This window comes from Gasterosteus aculeatus, chromosome 14, assembly GCF_964276395.1.
Source record: "Gasterosteus aculeatus chromosome 14, fGasAcu3.hap1.1, whole genome shotgun sequence".
Lineage (NCBI taxonomy): Eukaryota > Metazoa > Chordata > Actinopteri > Perciformes > Gasterosteidae > Gasterosteus > Gasterosteus aculeatus.
Genome location: NC_135702.1, coordinates 14,381,217 through 14,398,591, shown reverse-complemented (window position 1 = coordinate 14,398,591; position 17,375 = coordinate 14,381,217). Strand labels below are relative to the sequence as shown.

General features: G+C 45.3%; 1 protein-coding gene across 1 annotated transcript in view; it reads left to right on the top strand.

The window, feature by feature from the left end:
- The window catches only part of musk (muscle, skeletal, receptor tyrosine kinase), a 28,591-nt gene extending 14,433 nt beyond the window's left edge, over positions 1–14,158 (top strand). Inside the window, exons 14-17 of the mRNA XM_040198219.2 lie at positions 1,002–1,188; positions 1,273–1,464; positions 9,435–9,583; positions 12,252–14,158. Of these exons, the coding sequence (XP_040054153.2) occupies positions 1,002–1,188; positions 1,273–1,464; positions 9,435–9,583; positions 12,252–12,952 (1,229 nt within the window). The 3' untranslated portion in view covers positions 12,953–14,158. The remainder of the gene's footprint in view (positions 1–1,001; positions 1,189–1,272; positions 1,465–9,434; positions 9,584–12,251) is intronic.
- Positions 14,159–17,375: the final 3,217 nt, after the last annotated feature.

Sequence of the window (17,375 nt, the reverse complement as noted above, 5' to 3'; positions counted from 1 at the left end):
GTTTTTTGCCGTCTTCTGTTCTGTTTAAATTTTTGGCTTTCTCATCAGAAGACTCACCCATCTAACAGAATTCAATTCAATTCAATTCATTTTATTTTGTATAGCCCAAAATCGCAAATTACAAATTTGCCTCAGAGGGGTTTACAGTCTGTACACATACAACATCCTCTGTCCCGAAACCCACCATCGGCACAGGAAAAACTCCCCAAAAAATGAAAAAACCCTTACAAGAGGGAAAAAAAGGGAAGAAACCTTAGGGAGAACGTCAGAGGAGGGATCCCACTCTCGGGATGGACAGACTACAATGGATGCCATGTGTACAGAATGAACAATGTATAATACATGCAATTCCTATGACAGAAATGATTCAAGTAATTGTGAGTAGTAAGCCAGGCGCACAGCAGGACCACTGCAGGGGCAACCACCATCAGATAGAACCACCATCCACAGAAGCCTGTGGGGAGGGAGAGCACAGAGACTTTAGGAGAGGGTAATGTTGGTTTACGAGTACAGTAATATGATTAATATCTAAAATAATAATGATGATGATGATGGCAGCAGCAGGCGTCAGCAGGGCCACGGCAGGTGTCAGGACCAGGGTACAGAAGGAACTACGATCTACGGAGACCTGCTAGGGGAGAAAGCACAAAAAAACTCCCAGAAAGAAGCAGAATTAGTCATGTGCATTAATAAAACGTGAATTATGGTAGAACGAGAGCGTGAGAGAGGAGCTCGGTGTGTCCTAAGAAGTCCCCCGGCAGTCTAAGCCTATAGCAGCTTAACAAAGGGCTGGTCCGGGCTAACCTGAGCCAGCCCTAACTATAGGCAGAATCAAAGAGGAAAGAATGTATACAGTTCTATTCCTCCGGTTAGCAGATAATATGCAACTGTAGATTAGCTCACCAGCCGATGATCGATTAGTCCTTTACAACCAAACGAATAGGTTTCAATAGCCCATTCACAGCGTAGCACCTTCATTTGAACTTTCTCTGTTTTTTCAGTAATGAAGCCTGAGTTGCCGGGCCCTCGTCAGACCACTCGTCTGCCTCCCATGGCCAAACCTTTGTCTCCCGCTTACTCCATGTCCGTCATTGTCATCCTCCTGACTGTACTTGCAGCTGCAGTTTTCATTTTCATCTGTATCCTTGCCTGCCACAGACGGAGGAAGCAGTGGAGAAACCGAAAGAGGTGAGAAAAAGACGAGATGCGCAGTCTTTTTTATCTGAGTCTCCACCCTTTCTGCCCCTCACTCCACACTCTTTCCCGCCGCAGAGCCATGGAGACCCCGACGATGAGCGCTCTTCCATCAGAGCTCTTGCTGGATCGACTCCACCCCAACCCCATGTACCAGCGAGTTCCCCTGCTGTTGAACTCCAAGCTGATGGCCCTTGAATATCCACGGAATAATATACAATATGTGAGGGATATTGGAGAAGGAGCCTTTGGACGGGTTTTCCAAGCAAGGTGAGGAGAGGAGGAAAGGGGAAGTAGATCTACGCAGCTATACATCAACCCAATAGGCGATTACAAGGAATGAAGAAGAATGGAGGTAGAAAATTCTGGAAGATAAAAATTATGGAGGCTGTACAATAAGGAATATTTTATCAGCAATATTGCTTGGACTAGTATTTATCATCTTAATCAGTGTCACAGGCCAGAAGAGGTAAGGATATTACTTAGGAAGTGTTGCTGTGCAAAGGCTAACATAGCCAGTAAACATGGCTCACTAGAAAACTGAGTTTTTCTAGTGAGGTACCTTTGGTTGGTGGGTTGTGTTATTGTACAGTTGTATGGCTCTGGGGATGAATGATTTATACAGTCTATCAGTCCTACATGGCAGCGAGCGCCGTCTCCTGCTGATCAGACTCTTCTGTCGACTGATCGTGCTGTGGAGAGGATGGTTTTCATTGTCCATGATGGTGAGCAGTTTGGTGAGGGTCCTTTTGTCGGCGACTAAGGTGACTGAGGTACTCCAGTTCAGCACCAACCACAGAGCCAGCCTTCTTCACCAGCCTATCCAGTCGCCCTGCATCCTTCTTCTTAGCGCTTCCTCCCCAGCACACCACTGCGTAGAAGAGGACGCTGGCGACGACAGACTGGTAAAACATCTGGAGGAGTTTGCTGTAAACGTTAAATAACCGCCGCCTCCTCAGAAAGTACAGCCGGCTCTGCCCTTTCTTGTAGTAGCTTATTGTCCAGGATCACCCCAAGGTACTTGTGTATGTGCCTACTACCTCCACATTGACCCCCTCAATGGGAACTGGTAGCATGGTGGGCTTAGACCTGCGGAAATCCACCACCATTTTCTTGGTCTTAGCAGTGTTCAGTTGTAAGTGGTTGTGCTTGCACCATTCCACGAAGTCCTCCACCAGGCTCACATACACCCCTCCCTGGCCATCCCTGATACACCCCCCAATTGCAGTGTCGTCTGAAAACTTCTGCATGTGGCAAGACTCTGTATTGTAACAGAAGTCAGAAGTGTACAGGGTGAACAGAGCAGGAGAGAGCACAGTTCCCTGTGGTGCTCCGGTGCTGCAGACCACAGTGTCAGACAGGCAGTCCTTCAGTCTGAAAAACTGTGGCCGCCCTGTCAGGTAGTTGGTAATCCATGATACGAGGCGATCGTCCACGCCCATTTGCATGAGCTTGTCTAACAGTCTGAGGGGTTGGATGGTGTTAAAAGCACTGGAGAAATCAAAGAACATGATTCTCACAGCACTTTCTCCCTTGTCCAGGTGAGTATGCATCCTATGCAGCAGGTATGTGATCGCATCGTCCACTCCTACCTTCTCCTGGTATGCGAACTGTAGTGGGTCCAATGCGTGTCGTACCTGAGGTCTGAGTATGTGCAGTAGTAGAGACTAAGGTCAAAGATGTACTGGAGCGGCGCACCCAGTTCAGCTGCGCACGTCTTAAGCAGTCTAGGACTAACTTTATCTGGGCCTGCAGCTTTCCTGGAATTAAGTTTCCTCAGCTCAGCCCTCACCTGGTCTGCTGTGATGGTAGGGGGGAGGGGCGGGTGGGAAGGGAGGGGTGAGGTGACTCTTTGTTCCCTGAAGTGTCTGCAGTCGGTGGCTGATGGCTGGAGATTGGGGTCGGAGATGCCTTTGACGGTGGGGGGTGATGGGGGGAGGTGAGGGAGGGGGTGGAGGTGCAAGATGGCCATGCACTACGGAGGCAGCTTCTGTAGCGGGGTGGGCGGACATAGTCAAATCTGTTGTAGAACTGATTTACATTACATTACATGTCATTTAGCGAACGCTTTTATCCAAAGCGACGTACAATAAGTGCATTCAACCATAGGGTACAAACTCAGGAGAACAAGAAACAAGAAAGTGCAATTTCCTCAAATAAGCCAATTTACAATTTGCTATAGATGAGTGACGTTACAAGTACAATTTAAGTGCTACAATTTGTTTGCATGGTGCGTGAGCACCGATGTTTTGAACTGGATGCGGGCAGCCACCGGTAGCCAGTGAAGAGAGCGGAGGAGTAGAGTAGTGTGGGAGAATTTCGGAAGGTTGAAGACCAGTCGAGCTGCTGCATTCTGAATGAGCTGCAGAGGTCGAATGGCAGTGGCAGGGAGGCCAGCCAGGAGGGAGTTGCAGTAGTCCAGGCGGGAGATGACAAGAGCCTGAATCAGTACCTGCGCTGCCTTCTGAGTGAGAAGGGGACGTATTCTCCTGATGTTGTAGAGCGTGTATCTACAGGATCGCGTTGTCGCGGTGATGTTGGCAGTCAGGGAGATTTGGCTGTCGAGTGTGACGCCGAGGTTCTTAGCGGTCAAAGTGGGCATTAGTACGGAGTTTCCAAAGTTGACTGTCAGGTCCTGGGTAAGCGAATCTTTTCCGGGAAAGAGAAGTAGTTCAGTCTTGTCGAGGTTGATTTTCAGATGGTGGGCGGACATTCACTGAGAGATGTCAGTTAGACAGGCAGAGATCCGAGCCGCCACCTGGGTGTCCGAGTGAGGGAAGGAGAGAATTAGTTGGGTGTCATAGGCATAGCTGTGGTAAGAGAAGCCATGCGAGCGAATGACAGCGCCAAGAGAGTTGGTGTAAAGCGAGAACAGGAGGGGACCCAGCACGGAACCCTGAGGAACTCCAGTAGTAAGAGGACAAGGTTCCGATACAGATCCTCGCCAGGTTGGCCGTCGAGGTAGGACGAGAGAAGGGAGAGAGCAGAGCCTGTGACGCCAAGTTCCTGAAGGGAGGAAATAAGGATCTGGTGGTTGACCGTGTCAAATGCAGCAGAGAGGTCCAGAAGGATGAGGACAGAGGAGAGAGAGGCGGCTCTAGAAGTGTGGAGTTGCTCTGAGACAGCAAGGAGAGCAGTCTCTGTGGAGTGGCCTGTCTTGAAACCTGACTGGTGGGGGTCAAGGAGGTTGTTACAGTGGAGATAAGAGGAGAGTTGATTAAAGATAGCACGTTCAAGGGTTTTGGACAAAAAGGGAAGAAGAGAGACCGGTCTGTAGTTGTTTTCTTCAGAAGGGTTGAGGGTAGGTTTCTTCAGGAGGGGGTTGACTCTTGCCTCCTTCAGAGAATTGGGAAAACAGCCAGATAACAGAGCGTTGTTGATGAGACAGGTGAGGAATGGAAGAAGGTGAGGTGCGATAGATTGTAGAAGATGTGATGGAATGGGGTCAAGAAGGCAGGTGGTCAGACGGGCAGAGGTTACTAGGGTAAGAATTTGGTTAGGAGAGAGGGCGGTGAAAGAGGAAAGTGAGGGCGAAAGAGGTGAGGTCGGTGGGACGCGAGAAGTAGGAAGTGGGTTTGAGAAGGAGGAGCGTATGTCAGCTATTTTCTTGGTGAAGTAGTTGACAAAGTCTCCCGGAAGAAGGGTGGAGGGGGGAGGAGGGGTAGGGGGTTCGAGGAGATTGGAGAAGATCGAGAAGAGTTTTTTGGGGTTAGAAAATGAAGATTCAATTTTGGATTGGTAGAAAGAGCTTTTGGCAGCAGAGATAGAAGCAGAAAACGAGGAGAGGAGAGATTGAAATTTAAGCAGGTCGTCAGGTCGTTTATATTTACGCCATCTCCTTTCCGATGCTCGCATGGTGGCTCTCATGGCACGCACCGGTTGAGACAGCCACGGAGCCGGAGGGGATTTGCCAGTCCGTCGTGTCGTAAGAGGGCAGAGAGAGTCTAGAGAGGAGGAAAGAGTTGAGAGGAGAGTCTCTGCAGCAGCGTTCGGATGCAAGAGTGAGAAGGAATCAGTTGAAGGGAGAGCTGATAGAACAGAGGATGCCAGCGAGGAGGGAGAGAGGGAGCGAATATTGCGACGAGCCGGTACAGAGTTAGTCAATGATGGAGGTTTGTTAGTTATAGAGAGTGGAAGGGAGTAAGAGATGAAGAAGTGATCAGACACATGGAGTGGAGTTACAGAGAGGTTAGTGGTAGAGCAGTTTCTAGTAAAGATGTAGTCAAGGTGATTGCCGGCTTTGTGAGTAGGAGGAGAGGGACTGAGTGACAGAGCGAAGGAAGAAAGTAGGTGTAAGAGGTCAGATGACTTCTCTGTCTGGATGTTGAAGTCACCCAGGAGGATGAGCGGAGGTCCAATTTCAGGGAAATTAGACAGGAGAATGTCCAGTTCTTCCAAGAAATGACCTAAGGAGCCTGGCGGACGGTCAACGATGGTTAATTGTACCGGGTGAGTGACTGTTACAGCATGGAATTCAAAGGACAATGGGGTGGATGGTGGTAGAGGGTAGAGAGAAAAGCTCCATTTGGGTGAAATTAGTAGACCTGTGCCACCACCCCTACCAGTGGGCCTGGGAGTGTGGCTGAAGGAGAAGGCGGAGGAGAGAGCGGCTGGGGTGGATGTGTTCTCAGGTGTGATCCAGGTCTCGGTGAGAGCGAGGAAATCGAGTGACTGCTGGATAGCGAAGCCGGAGATGAAGTCAGCCTTGCGAGTCACTGACTGGCAGTTCCAGAGACCTCCTGTGACGAGGTGCTTGACATGTGTGGAGCGGGTGGGATAGGTGAGAGAGGAGAGGTTATGATAGAGAGCAGATCTAGCCCGAGGCCTGTAGTATCTGCGGGAAGAGATTCGAACAAGTACGGGTAGAGGGGTCAAACACATTATTAAAAATAGCAGAAGAAGGCACCGCATTCAGCCGCCCCGAAGACTCCACGAAAGACTCCCTGGTCTTTGTCCTGCTCGTCTTCATGCTGCGAGGATGAGCAAACGCAAAACGATTTAATTGGTTGGCCCTGTCCAGGGGCCTCATTTATAAACGTTGTGTACGCACAAAAGAAGGCGCACGCCGCTCTCTACGCAATAATTGGTATTTATAAAAAGCAAACTTGACGGAAAAATGTGCAGTCCTTCACGCAAGCTCAAACCCATGCGTACGCACAAAAACGGGTGAAATGAGAACCGTCGGCAAATGCAAGAAACACGCAAACGTGTGTGAAAGTGTGTAAAACTAGACTGTCGTGTAAAAGAAATGCCAATACTGCCTCTCATAAATAACACGAACACCCGTTTGATCAATCTGCAGCGTAAAACAAACAGAAATACAAATTAACACATTTTCAAAAAGAAAAGTGAAATATGTTCTGCAATAATATTCACATGTTATGCAATTGATTGAACACAGCTGTTGCTTGTGAGATGCAATAAAATGGACGGTAATAAAATGCCATGATGCCATCACAATGCGTAATGACGCAAGATAGCTGATCTTGCGCTCTTAGAAGACGTGACAAATGGAAGGATTCGCGCTGTAGTGCAGCGCACCATCGGCCTGTTTAAGGGCAGATGGCGCTGCCTCGACTGCACTGGAGGGAGGTTATTGTCTACTCCTGAAAAGGTGTGCAAAATCGTGCTAGCATGTGCTGTGCTACATAATGTGGCACAGCTTCCAAACGTGCCTCGACCCCCCTGACGCCGATGTTGGCCCAGACCCTGTCCCTGATCCCCAATCATTGCCGCCAGTCTCTCATCAAGAGGGGACAGCTCCGGTGTCCCCTTTCCCCCATCCGGGGCAGACACACTTTGGTGATGGCGCTCTAAACTCTTTTTTTGCATCCACTTTGATGTCAGACCATTTTTTCTTTATTTCGGCCACGGTCCGAGGTTGTGAGGCTGCACCGTTGCTCTGCAACCTTTTGCCACTCAAGTGCCTTTTGGGCATTAGTAATGCCCATACTGTGCCCTCCAAAAAGCATTTTCCTTCTCCTTTCCACCTCGCCAATGATAATTTCGACTTCACACTGAGTGAAGTTACGTTTCTTCGTTTTCCTCTCAGTGTTTGCCATTATTTCGCAATCAATGAATATTAATTTGTGGGCGTTCCACAGACTATATATGGGCAACTTTGGGGCGTGACATGAAGCCGCAGAAGCTGCACTGCATTTAGAAGTGATTGTGATTTGTTAAGGGCAAACTGCGTAGGACGTGCGTGCGCACGGTTTTATAAGTCTGAATATTTCTGTGCGTACGCACGTCCTACGTTTCATCCGTATGCCACTTCTGCCGCAAATTCTACGCAAGATTTTATAAATGAGGCCCCAGGCCTCCCTCCACACTGTGGCCGCTCTTCTTCATGCCAGTCATCGTCTTCATCCCCTCCCATACTTCTCGCACACTGTTCTGTTGTAGCTTCCGTTCTACTTTCTTCATGTATTCCTCCCTTGCCTCCTTCAATTTGATTTTGAGCTCCCCCTGTACGTGCCTCAGCTTTGTCTGGTCCACTTCTTTGAAGGCCCTCTTTTTCCTATTGAGGAGGGCCTTGACATCGCTGGTTACCCATGGCTTGTTGTTAGGGAAGCAACGCAGTTTTGGTGGGAACAACAATATCATCGCATAAGTTCAAGCAGTGGGAGTAACAGTGTGCAAGCCCATCAACATCCTCACCAAATGATTGCTGAAATACACTCCAGTCTGTTGTGGCCAAGCAGTCTCTCAGGGCTTCATCTGCCTCGGTGGAGGGCTTTTTAACGGTGCGTGTCGTAATTGGTTCTCTCCGGACACGTGGAATGTGTAGTGGTTGTAGGGAGACCACCATCTGATACAAAATTAGATTTTTCATTTTTTGTGCATTCTTCCATAGCCAGCAAAATTAGTTTCGGTAGCAAATTGACTTGGTTAGGTTTAAGATATATTGTTGGTTGGGTCAAAATCAATTATGTTTGTCAAGTAAAATAAGTGTGTAGGTTATGTAGAAAAAGGATGGTTTGCTTTCCAGAGGATACAAATGTGGAAAGGACTGTGTTTGCAACATTCATAGTTTTTTTGTCCAAATATTGAAAAGTGTTTGTAGTGGGTAAATTGTTCTGTCAAGAATGACAATGCTTAGGATTATTATTGTTTAACCTCTACTTTTATTAATGTTAATAAAAAAGGAATAACAAAGTTGAGGACGTATTTACTGTTGAGTAGTGTTCTGGAAAAAAAGACAGCTGCAAAACTGCAATACGGTGACAGCAGATATTACCCTAAAGACTGCATTTGATGAGTATGAGCTTCTGATGGGTGGAGAAAAAAGAATCGCTTTCATACTGTTAGCCCAGCGCTCTAGTAGTTAAAGGTTTTTCCACAGTAGCACCTGCATGAGGCCATGAAGATCTGGGAGACGTCCTTCAGGCTAGCTGGTAATCTCTTAATGAAAACTGGAATAGTGCAGTATATAGACACCCCTGAGAACTTAAGACACACTCTCATATATTTGGATAACTCTACATGTGAGGGCATGGTGAAATGTATCTCCGAAGGAACACCTGTGACTATAATTTTTGCAGTTACATCAGTCAACCTTAACCCACAAGACCTCCAAAGTAACGGCTCTTTAAAGCTTCTTTGGAAATGAGGGTCAAAACTAAAAATCAAAACTCTCCTTTACAAAGGCAAGAAGGCACAACTGCAAACACACACATACACACTCAGAACCTGCAAGCATAACCAGGAATGTGCAGATACAGACTAGACCCTGTGAGACCATGCACTCAAGAGTACAGATAAAATAAATATTTAAATAAAATGCACAGTCAGCACATGCATTGGGTTGTGTATGTTTATAAAAACATGAACAGACACAAACACGCACACACACACATTCGCAAAGTACATGCAGTGACAAAAATAGACCTGAGGACTAAATATCTTCCCAAGCAGATAGGCTTCAATCTGTGTTTCCCATGTATGTGTGTGAAACTAACAAAGTGATTCTGTGTGTGTGTGTGTGTGTGAATGTATAATTAACTGATATTCATATGAACTGCTCTAATAAAGTTGCTTATATTTCACAGAAATCTGAAGAAAGGATTTGAAACCAAATTGTCAAAACTAATATTCTGCGCTCACATGGAGTTGTCCACCAAAGCAATCCCTTCACTCGCAAACAGTTCCAATCAATCTTTCATCGCCTATTCTTTTACAGGCGAACTAGCGGTCATTTGGGCAATTTTCTGTGCTTGAATGTTTCGGTTTTGTTGCAGGGCACCAGGACTGCTGCAGATAGAGTCTTTCACGATGGTGGCTGTGAAGATGCTTAAGGAGGAGGCCTCGGATGACATGCAAAACGACTTCCAGCGTGAGGCAGCGCTAATGGCTCAGTTTGACCATCCGAACATTGTACGACTCCTAGGTTAGTGTCCGTGTACTCCATGTCTAAATAATTTGCTTTTGAAGGAGTTGCTCTTTTGGTATTCATCACTCATTTTGTGGAAACAAAACCCAGCATTTTTAGCTTACATCTTCAAATAGGGAAAAACAGGGACAAAAGTTTTCAGAGGCAGCTTTACACGTCCAGTCAGCGTGCTCAAGGATTCCCATAGAATACTGTACCATTTAGTGCTGCTTGACAACAAATGTGTATTTGTTGCCCCGAGGAAAACAAATGTCCTCTATCAAAGTGTATCTCCACTAATGCAGCCAATCTACCCAAAACAAACTGCTTGCATCCAGATGAACTCCCTGGAAGACACATATGTGTATGTTATAACTTTATACATAATTATATTTGGCACTGTCGGTGAGTAAACAGGGCCGTTAACCAATGGGGGAAGTTAGTTTGTTTACTTTGGTCCATTTTAAGGTTGTAAAATATGTGATTTCAGTATAATTTTGGTAAAGTGTCTGTTTTGGAGTGGCATTCATTCCGAATGTGTCATCCAGAGACAGTGATGCTGAAGTCGCCGATGTCTCTGGAATTATTTAGTCAACCCCCTGGACTAATACAGCGCAAATTGTGTGTAAAAATATCGAGGCATTATGCACAACATGCATGTTTCCATATTAGATACGTGCCACCATTTTGTTGCATGTGAGGCCCTTTGTGCCCCACATATTTAGAGATACAGCTACTGACCTTCAGCTGGTGTTGAACAACAGTTCGGTGTGTGCTCATGCACACATATGGATCAGTTCATTGTGATCTCCCACTCTGTGACCACCGGGACATGAACTCACTGAGCATGATGTCCTCCCGCGAAAGCTTCCATGCGAGCATGTTGTCGTTGCAGCTCTTGCGTGGACATGAAACATTCAAATACCAAATATGTGTGTATGCGCGTGTGTGTGATGCCTGTTGGACCTCTAAACTGAAATATTTTGGGAATTTTTTTTGACCCAACAACTTCTGGGTTCTGGGTGTGTGTGGAAGCTTCTTGATGTTTACACAAATATTACATGTTTTTGGGGCGGTACATGTCCTTTTATAGATGATTTTCCATACCGTTGCCTAAAATGAAGCTGGACAAATTTTCTATGTTTTGCTGGGGGTTTGAACAATGTTTGAGAGACTTTGAGATGACCGAGCTGTGTCGGCGAGGTTCCAAATTCAACAAGTCAGTTAAAGCACTAAATCTATATTATGGTTGTGGCAAAATAAAAATCTAAGGAAAGAGTAACTGAAACTACAGTCATGTTACAAGGTTTGTTATATTTTTTTTTGACAGAGCTATAAAGTACGAAGTACTAAAATCGGCGTCAGTGTCGTGAATGCAGAATCACCTCAAATGTCACATGTACAGCTTCTACAAGGCTGCCAGGCCTCTGCACAGTCTGTACAGTGTGTCTCTAAGCTCTAAGCATTGCACGTCAAAAGTCCTCCCAGGAATGCGTGAATAAACAAGCGGCCTCCCCCTTAGAGGCAAACTAAACAAGTTGAATAGAATGAATTCGCTGAGTGCAAGAAAGGTTTGTATGTCCACCATTACATTACATTTAGCTGACACGTTTATCCAAAGCAGCTTATATTGCATTAATAAGCCATGGCTTTTTACATTTTTGCACAGGGAGCAATTAGGGGTTAGGTGTCCTGCTCAGGGACACTTCGACATGGGGCAGCCAGGATTCAAACCACCAACCTTGTGGTCCCCAGCGCACCCACTCTACCTTTGCGCCACAACAACCCCACCATACTTGCTAGAAATTCATTTGATCATTGAATGATGTATGAAACCACGTCCCCTCCATATCAGGAATGAAAAAAGTTGTGGACTGCATTATAACAACAATAATGCATAATACCAAATACAGATACCTAAATGAAGTTCTGTACCTACAAGATGAGCAGCCACAATCCTACCTCCAACTTTAGACATAGTCTTAATACAAGGCCTGTTATGGTTTGTCTTCGACCCCAAGTGCACGACACCAGACGGAGTTTATGTTCAGCCAAAAACACGGCGTAGTTTATTCTTTCACAAGAACTCAAGAGCATAAGGTTCCGAGGAACAAACAAAAACTGCCTCCTTAATTGGCAGGTGAAAACAAAAGAAAAACAACTCAAAATCCCTTAGTCCATGGGCACTCACAGTTCAACGAAAAAAGGAAAACTCACTCTTAAATAATCCAAAGGGAAAAGTCTCTCGTAGGTATCCACAGGGAAGTCTCCAAACGACGACCGATCTCTCCAGAAACAGGGCACGAACTCGCGACGAGCCATTGGGAGTCCTCCAATTTAACTCTCCATAGAATGAGCCAACGAGCTGCTGCGCAATGAGCAGAGTGGCTTCAGGTGTGATCCGGTGTGATCCGGTGCACGCCCGGCTCGTCCCCGCCGCAAGGCGCGTAACTCTCTGGCTGGCCGAGCCGTAACAAGGCCAATTCTCAGAAACACACTGTTCACATGAGATGTCTACTAAGTGTATCCTTTGGCGCATCCACGTACCAGTAGGCTGTGTTGATGCCTGGGCTGAACATTTATTTACCTTTTACAGGGAATTAACTCATTGTGGTGTACTGTAGAAGGAAAATTAAAAAAATTAATTAAATTAAACTAAACCTCCTGCTATGCTTTCCTCCCCCAGGGGTGTGCGCAGTGGGAAAACCCATGTGCCTGATGTTCGAGTACATGGCCCACGGCGACCTCAACGAGTTCCTGCGTCACCGGTCTCCCTCCCAGTCAGTGCGCACGCTCAGCCGCGGAAGCCTCTCCGGCCGCAGCTTCTCCTCCGAGCTGGAGGCAGGGCTTCTCTCCTGCACCGAGCAGCTGTCCGTCTCCAAGCAGATCGCGGCGGGGATGGCCTACCTGTCGGAGCGCAAGTTCGTGCACCGCGACCTCGCCACCCGGAACTGCCTGGTTGGGGAGGAAATGGTGGTGAAGATCGCCGACTTTGGCCTCTCCAGGAACATCTACTCGGCCGACTACTACAAAGCCAACGAGAACGATGCCATCCCCATCCGCTGGATGCCCCCAGAGTCCATCTTCTACAACCGCTACACCACAGAGTCGGATGTGTGGGCCTACGGCGTGGTGCTATGGGAGATCTTCTCCAATGGGATGCAGCCGTACTACGGCATGGGCCACGAGGAGGTAATTTACTATGTGCGGGACGGTCACATCCTTGCCTGCCCTGAGAACTGTCCTCTGGAGCTGTATAACCTGATGAGGCTTTGCTGGAGCACACACTCATCGGACAGGCCCAGCTTCAGCAGCATACATCGGATACTGGAGCGGATGCATCAGAGCACGCGGAGCATCAGCGGCGAGGCTGAGGTTGACTGCTGACCGGGGGGGAAATTAATGTCAACCCGTTGACTTATGAAGAGATTTGGTGACTGCAAACACTTTGAAAATGAACCCAAGAATTCTTCCAATAACCATCGTAGTCATTTTAGTCATTTTTGCTTGCCCAGACCAAAACCGGCAAAGAACATGTTTTCGCATCAAAGCATCTCTCATAGTTGAGGCATTTGCATTTCACTCTCTTCCTCAATTCCGGGTTCTTTTTTGAAGAAATTAACAATGAGGCCTGAACAACTAGCACATATTTTTCTCTCTGTACAGAGCTCAGAGCCTTATTCATTGAAGACTTAAAGCCACAAACCATACAATGATCCACATACACTCAAACATCCCGGTTCATCCATTGCATAAGGAAATGTTTTCTTCTTCCTTTTCATTTGTTACAAATGTTCTTATTTCCAAAGATTAGATGTAGAAAGACAATTATGCGCGATAGTGAAAACAACTTTGTTGTTGTTGTCTTTAGCAAACTTCCAAGTGGCACACAGTTACTATTTAGTAACTATTGCCCTTGATTTTTTATAGACAATTTGCTATTCCATTTTTGGGGCATTCACGTTTTACCGGTTTCTTTCTTTTATCATTTTGTCTTTTTTTGTTTGTGTGCTAATTTTACTTTGTTAGTCATAACAACTAGATTACACGAGAAGAAGTTATTAAATTATTTCTTCCAAACAGCTTCATCATCTAAATTAGTGTCACATTTAAGCGCAGGCACACACATTTGGTCTAATTAGAATTTGCAGAAACTCATTGACTAAATGTATTACTGTGCCTTAAGATAGACTATTTTGGCAAGGGATTGATGGGCAAAATGTCTTCGGCCTACAAAAATAACTTCATTCTGAAAGACCAGGCCAAGATTAAAGGCCATCTTTAATTGGCTCTTGCATAGACAGAAACTTTCAGCAAAGACAATACTGATCAAAACTTTTAACTGTGTATAAAACTGTGTTTTTTAACACTATTTCAGCATTACAACTATGTTTTATCAGTGCGTAGTCATGTTTTTTAGTTTCCCTTTGTTTTATCTATTAATGTCCAATGACAGAAAATGTTTATCTTGTCAACTGATGCCCAAAATGCCTTGTGTGTGTGTGTGTGTGTGTGTGTGTTACATAACATAATGATGCAGGTTTGTAAAGTATGACATTTCTTTTGTTTTGCTTGCAAATAAACATAATAATCGCAGACTTTGCCTTATATATCCAGGAAAAACAAATCACATTATTGACATTGTGTGATCATTTCTGAATCTTAATTCTTCTAAAATGCTGGACGGACGGATTCTCGTCGCTATGCTCAGCTGAAGCAATTCGCTAAGCCTCAGTGAAAATAAAAAGTTGGTGGTGGTCCCACCCAAGCTGCCGTGTCTAGTGTAAGAGAAACAGTGAAGGAGTGAAGGGGAGGAACAGTGATAAAATAAGTACAATTGAATAGAAACTTGCCACTGTTCCAGAAACCTCTTCCTCTGTTTATTTTACCATGAGCCTCCCCTGGCGCATGCTCCATTACAGACCCCAGACCCCCTTCCCCCCCCCCCACACACACACACACATACTCACCACGAGGGGGGAGCTGAAGATTTGCCACGTGCTGCATGAGTCATTTTTACAGTGAATTATAATTGGGATAATAAGTGCTATTATCCCAATATACATGGCAGTGAATAAATTGAATCATTGGCCGAAAGCATGTCATATCCGATACGATAGGTGGCGCTGTTTTCATTACAACTAGTTGTGATACGGCCATTTCCGCTTGACCTCTTCACCACTACCAACAACAACCAACAACATCAACATTACGAGAAAGATGGCGAACGGAGAGCAAGGTGAAGCTACATCCCTCTACTATTTTTGCATGATGTTAATAGGAGTATAGCGAATGCGAATGGCGCTATAGGCTGATTTGATAACGGAGAGAAGACGCCGTCGGGATCTCAAGCATGCGCAAAGACGCAAAGTCCAGTTCCTTATCCAATTCACCGTTACATGCTGCAAAAGTCGAACTATCAACTGGATCGGATCGAGTTATCCAGGGGTGTTAGTCGGATCGTAGTCGGACCGCACATAGTCGGACAAAGGTGTTTACATGAAACGGATAATTCGATTTCAGTCCGACTAAGCCAGTTATTCGAATCCATGTAACCACGCTGAGTATGTTGATTCTCTATATGGTACACTATATGACTGCTGGTTTGAGGACCAAATCTGTTGTGACTGAAAACCAGAGTGTGCAGTGACACCTCTTAAACACAAAATGTGCCAATAAGTAACGAGGGCCTGTCCCACCACCGTGCTATGGGGCCTGTTGCAACTACCTTCACGCTTATGGGCTTCCGCTCCTTGCTCATTTTCTCCCACCCGCCTCCTCTGTCTCTTCTTTTGTCCCCTGCCTCTTGCCTTTTGTATCGGTCATTGCAGTCAGCTCCTTCTGCTCTCTGTTGCTATTTGAACAGACTCGCTAGCCTATGGGGCGCCATTTGTAAAATGTTGGACGTTCTAAAATCCTGCGCAGTTTTTCTACATTTAGCATTATCATATGAACAAAAAAGCATGACAATATTCATGTCACTTTTTCAAACATAAATTCATGCAATAACTTTTCCAAGGATAATGTTTGGCAGTAACAAAATATAATATAAATGTCAAATGTAAATGTGAATATTAAATATAAATGTTAAATGTTAAATCTAAATGTTAAATGTAAATCTAAATGTGAAATCGGGCGCGCGGTCAAATCCTCGACGATGGTCCGGTCAAGGGGGGGTGGGGGGGTGCTCAACCTGTGAACCCCCCCCTCCATGACAGTATGTGGCCCCCTACCTAAAATGAGTTTGACCCCCCTGCTCTATAACAAGAGCTAATTCATCCATCATGAATTATCGTAAATATTGTAATGTTCAGTCGTCAAGTCTGATATGTAGAGTGAAATTTAGCTCTACATTTAACATTTAGATTTAACATTTACATTTACATTTAACATTCAACATTTAGATTTAACATATACATATACATTTAATATTTAGATATAACATTTAATATTTAGATTTAACATTTAGATTTACATTTACATTTAACATTTAGATTTACATTTGACATTCATATTATTTAACAACTTTGTGTTACTGCCAAACATTATCCTTGGAAAAGTTATTGCATGAATTTACATGAATTTCTCTCTAAATGTTTGAAAAAGTGACATATGAATATTGTCGTGCTTTTTTGTTCATATGATAATGCTAAATGTAGCAAAACTGCGCAGGATTTTAGAACGTGCGACATTTTACAAACGGCGCCCCGCCCCATATGAGCCTTCCTCTCTGTGCTCACGGCCCCCTTTCGATTCACACGTCCATGATGAAAAAATCTTCCTGTTTTGTCATTTTAAGGGCCTTCTGGTTTTGAACATCTTTGCAGCTGAGACATTTCAAAGTGCTTCAGTAGAAGGTCGGCTGCGTTTTATGTGCCGATTCCTCTGAATGTTTCAATAGTTCCTGGACGTTCTGGCTCATCTGTTAACATCTTGTTGACTTTTCCAGTAAATGTCACTGGCTACTGATTCTGTCCATTGACATCATCAACCTTATCTGCCACAGACGCAGAAGGAGACACATTTGTCTGAAACCAAACTACGCCGGGAAAGTGTTCGTATTGACATTGTGATGAAGATGTGACAACCCCCACCCCAGTGACAGCACACCGGAACTTCCTGTGTGGCTGCGCTGGCTCCGATTGGCCCGTTTAGTGGAGCAACAGGAAGTGGGGAGACATATATCAGTCAGCTGGAGGCTTGCCCACCGAAGTTGTGGAACAATAAACACAGCAGAGTGCGTTTTACACACACAACACACATGCACTCACACACACATCCAGAACATTGTTCCCTAAAAAAATTTTTTTTGCTGCTGTTGCTGAGACTGCTGCTTCATTCACATCATTCTGGAACGAGCTATAAACACAACTGCCGTCAATTCCAGGACGCACCTGCTGACCCTAATGAGACGCACCATTAGACACTCACTTGATAAAACATATAAACCGCATTGGCAATACTACATTAACCACCACACACAAATAATCAAAACATGCAAACCATAAAAATTAATAATAAAATTGGAAGTAAAAGCATGCAGATACAAAAATCTAAAAATGACTGTATAATTAAAACAGTGATGTCTAACGGTTACACAAACACATGTCACACATTCACCCCTGCTAACAGTCAGGGCTGTGTGAGCAAGGTGTGAACAGCCTCGAGGTCTATGGATTATTAGGTCTAGCCCAAAATAAATCATTGCATGCATTATCAGTGTGTCTGTCTGGGACCCTGCGCGTTCCCCCGTTTACTGACCTTTGGGATGTCATAGAAACAAAAACATCAGCGGATAACAGACAGCAGC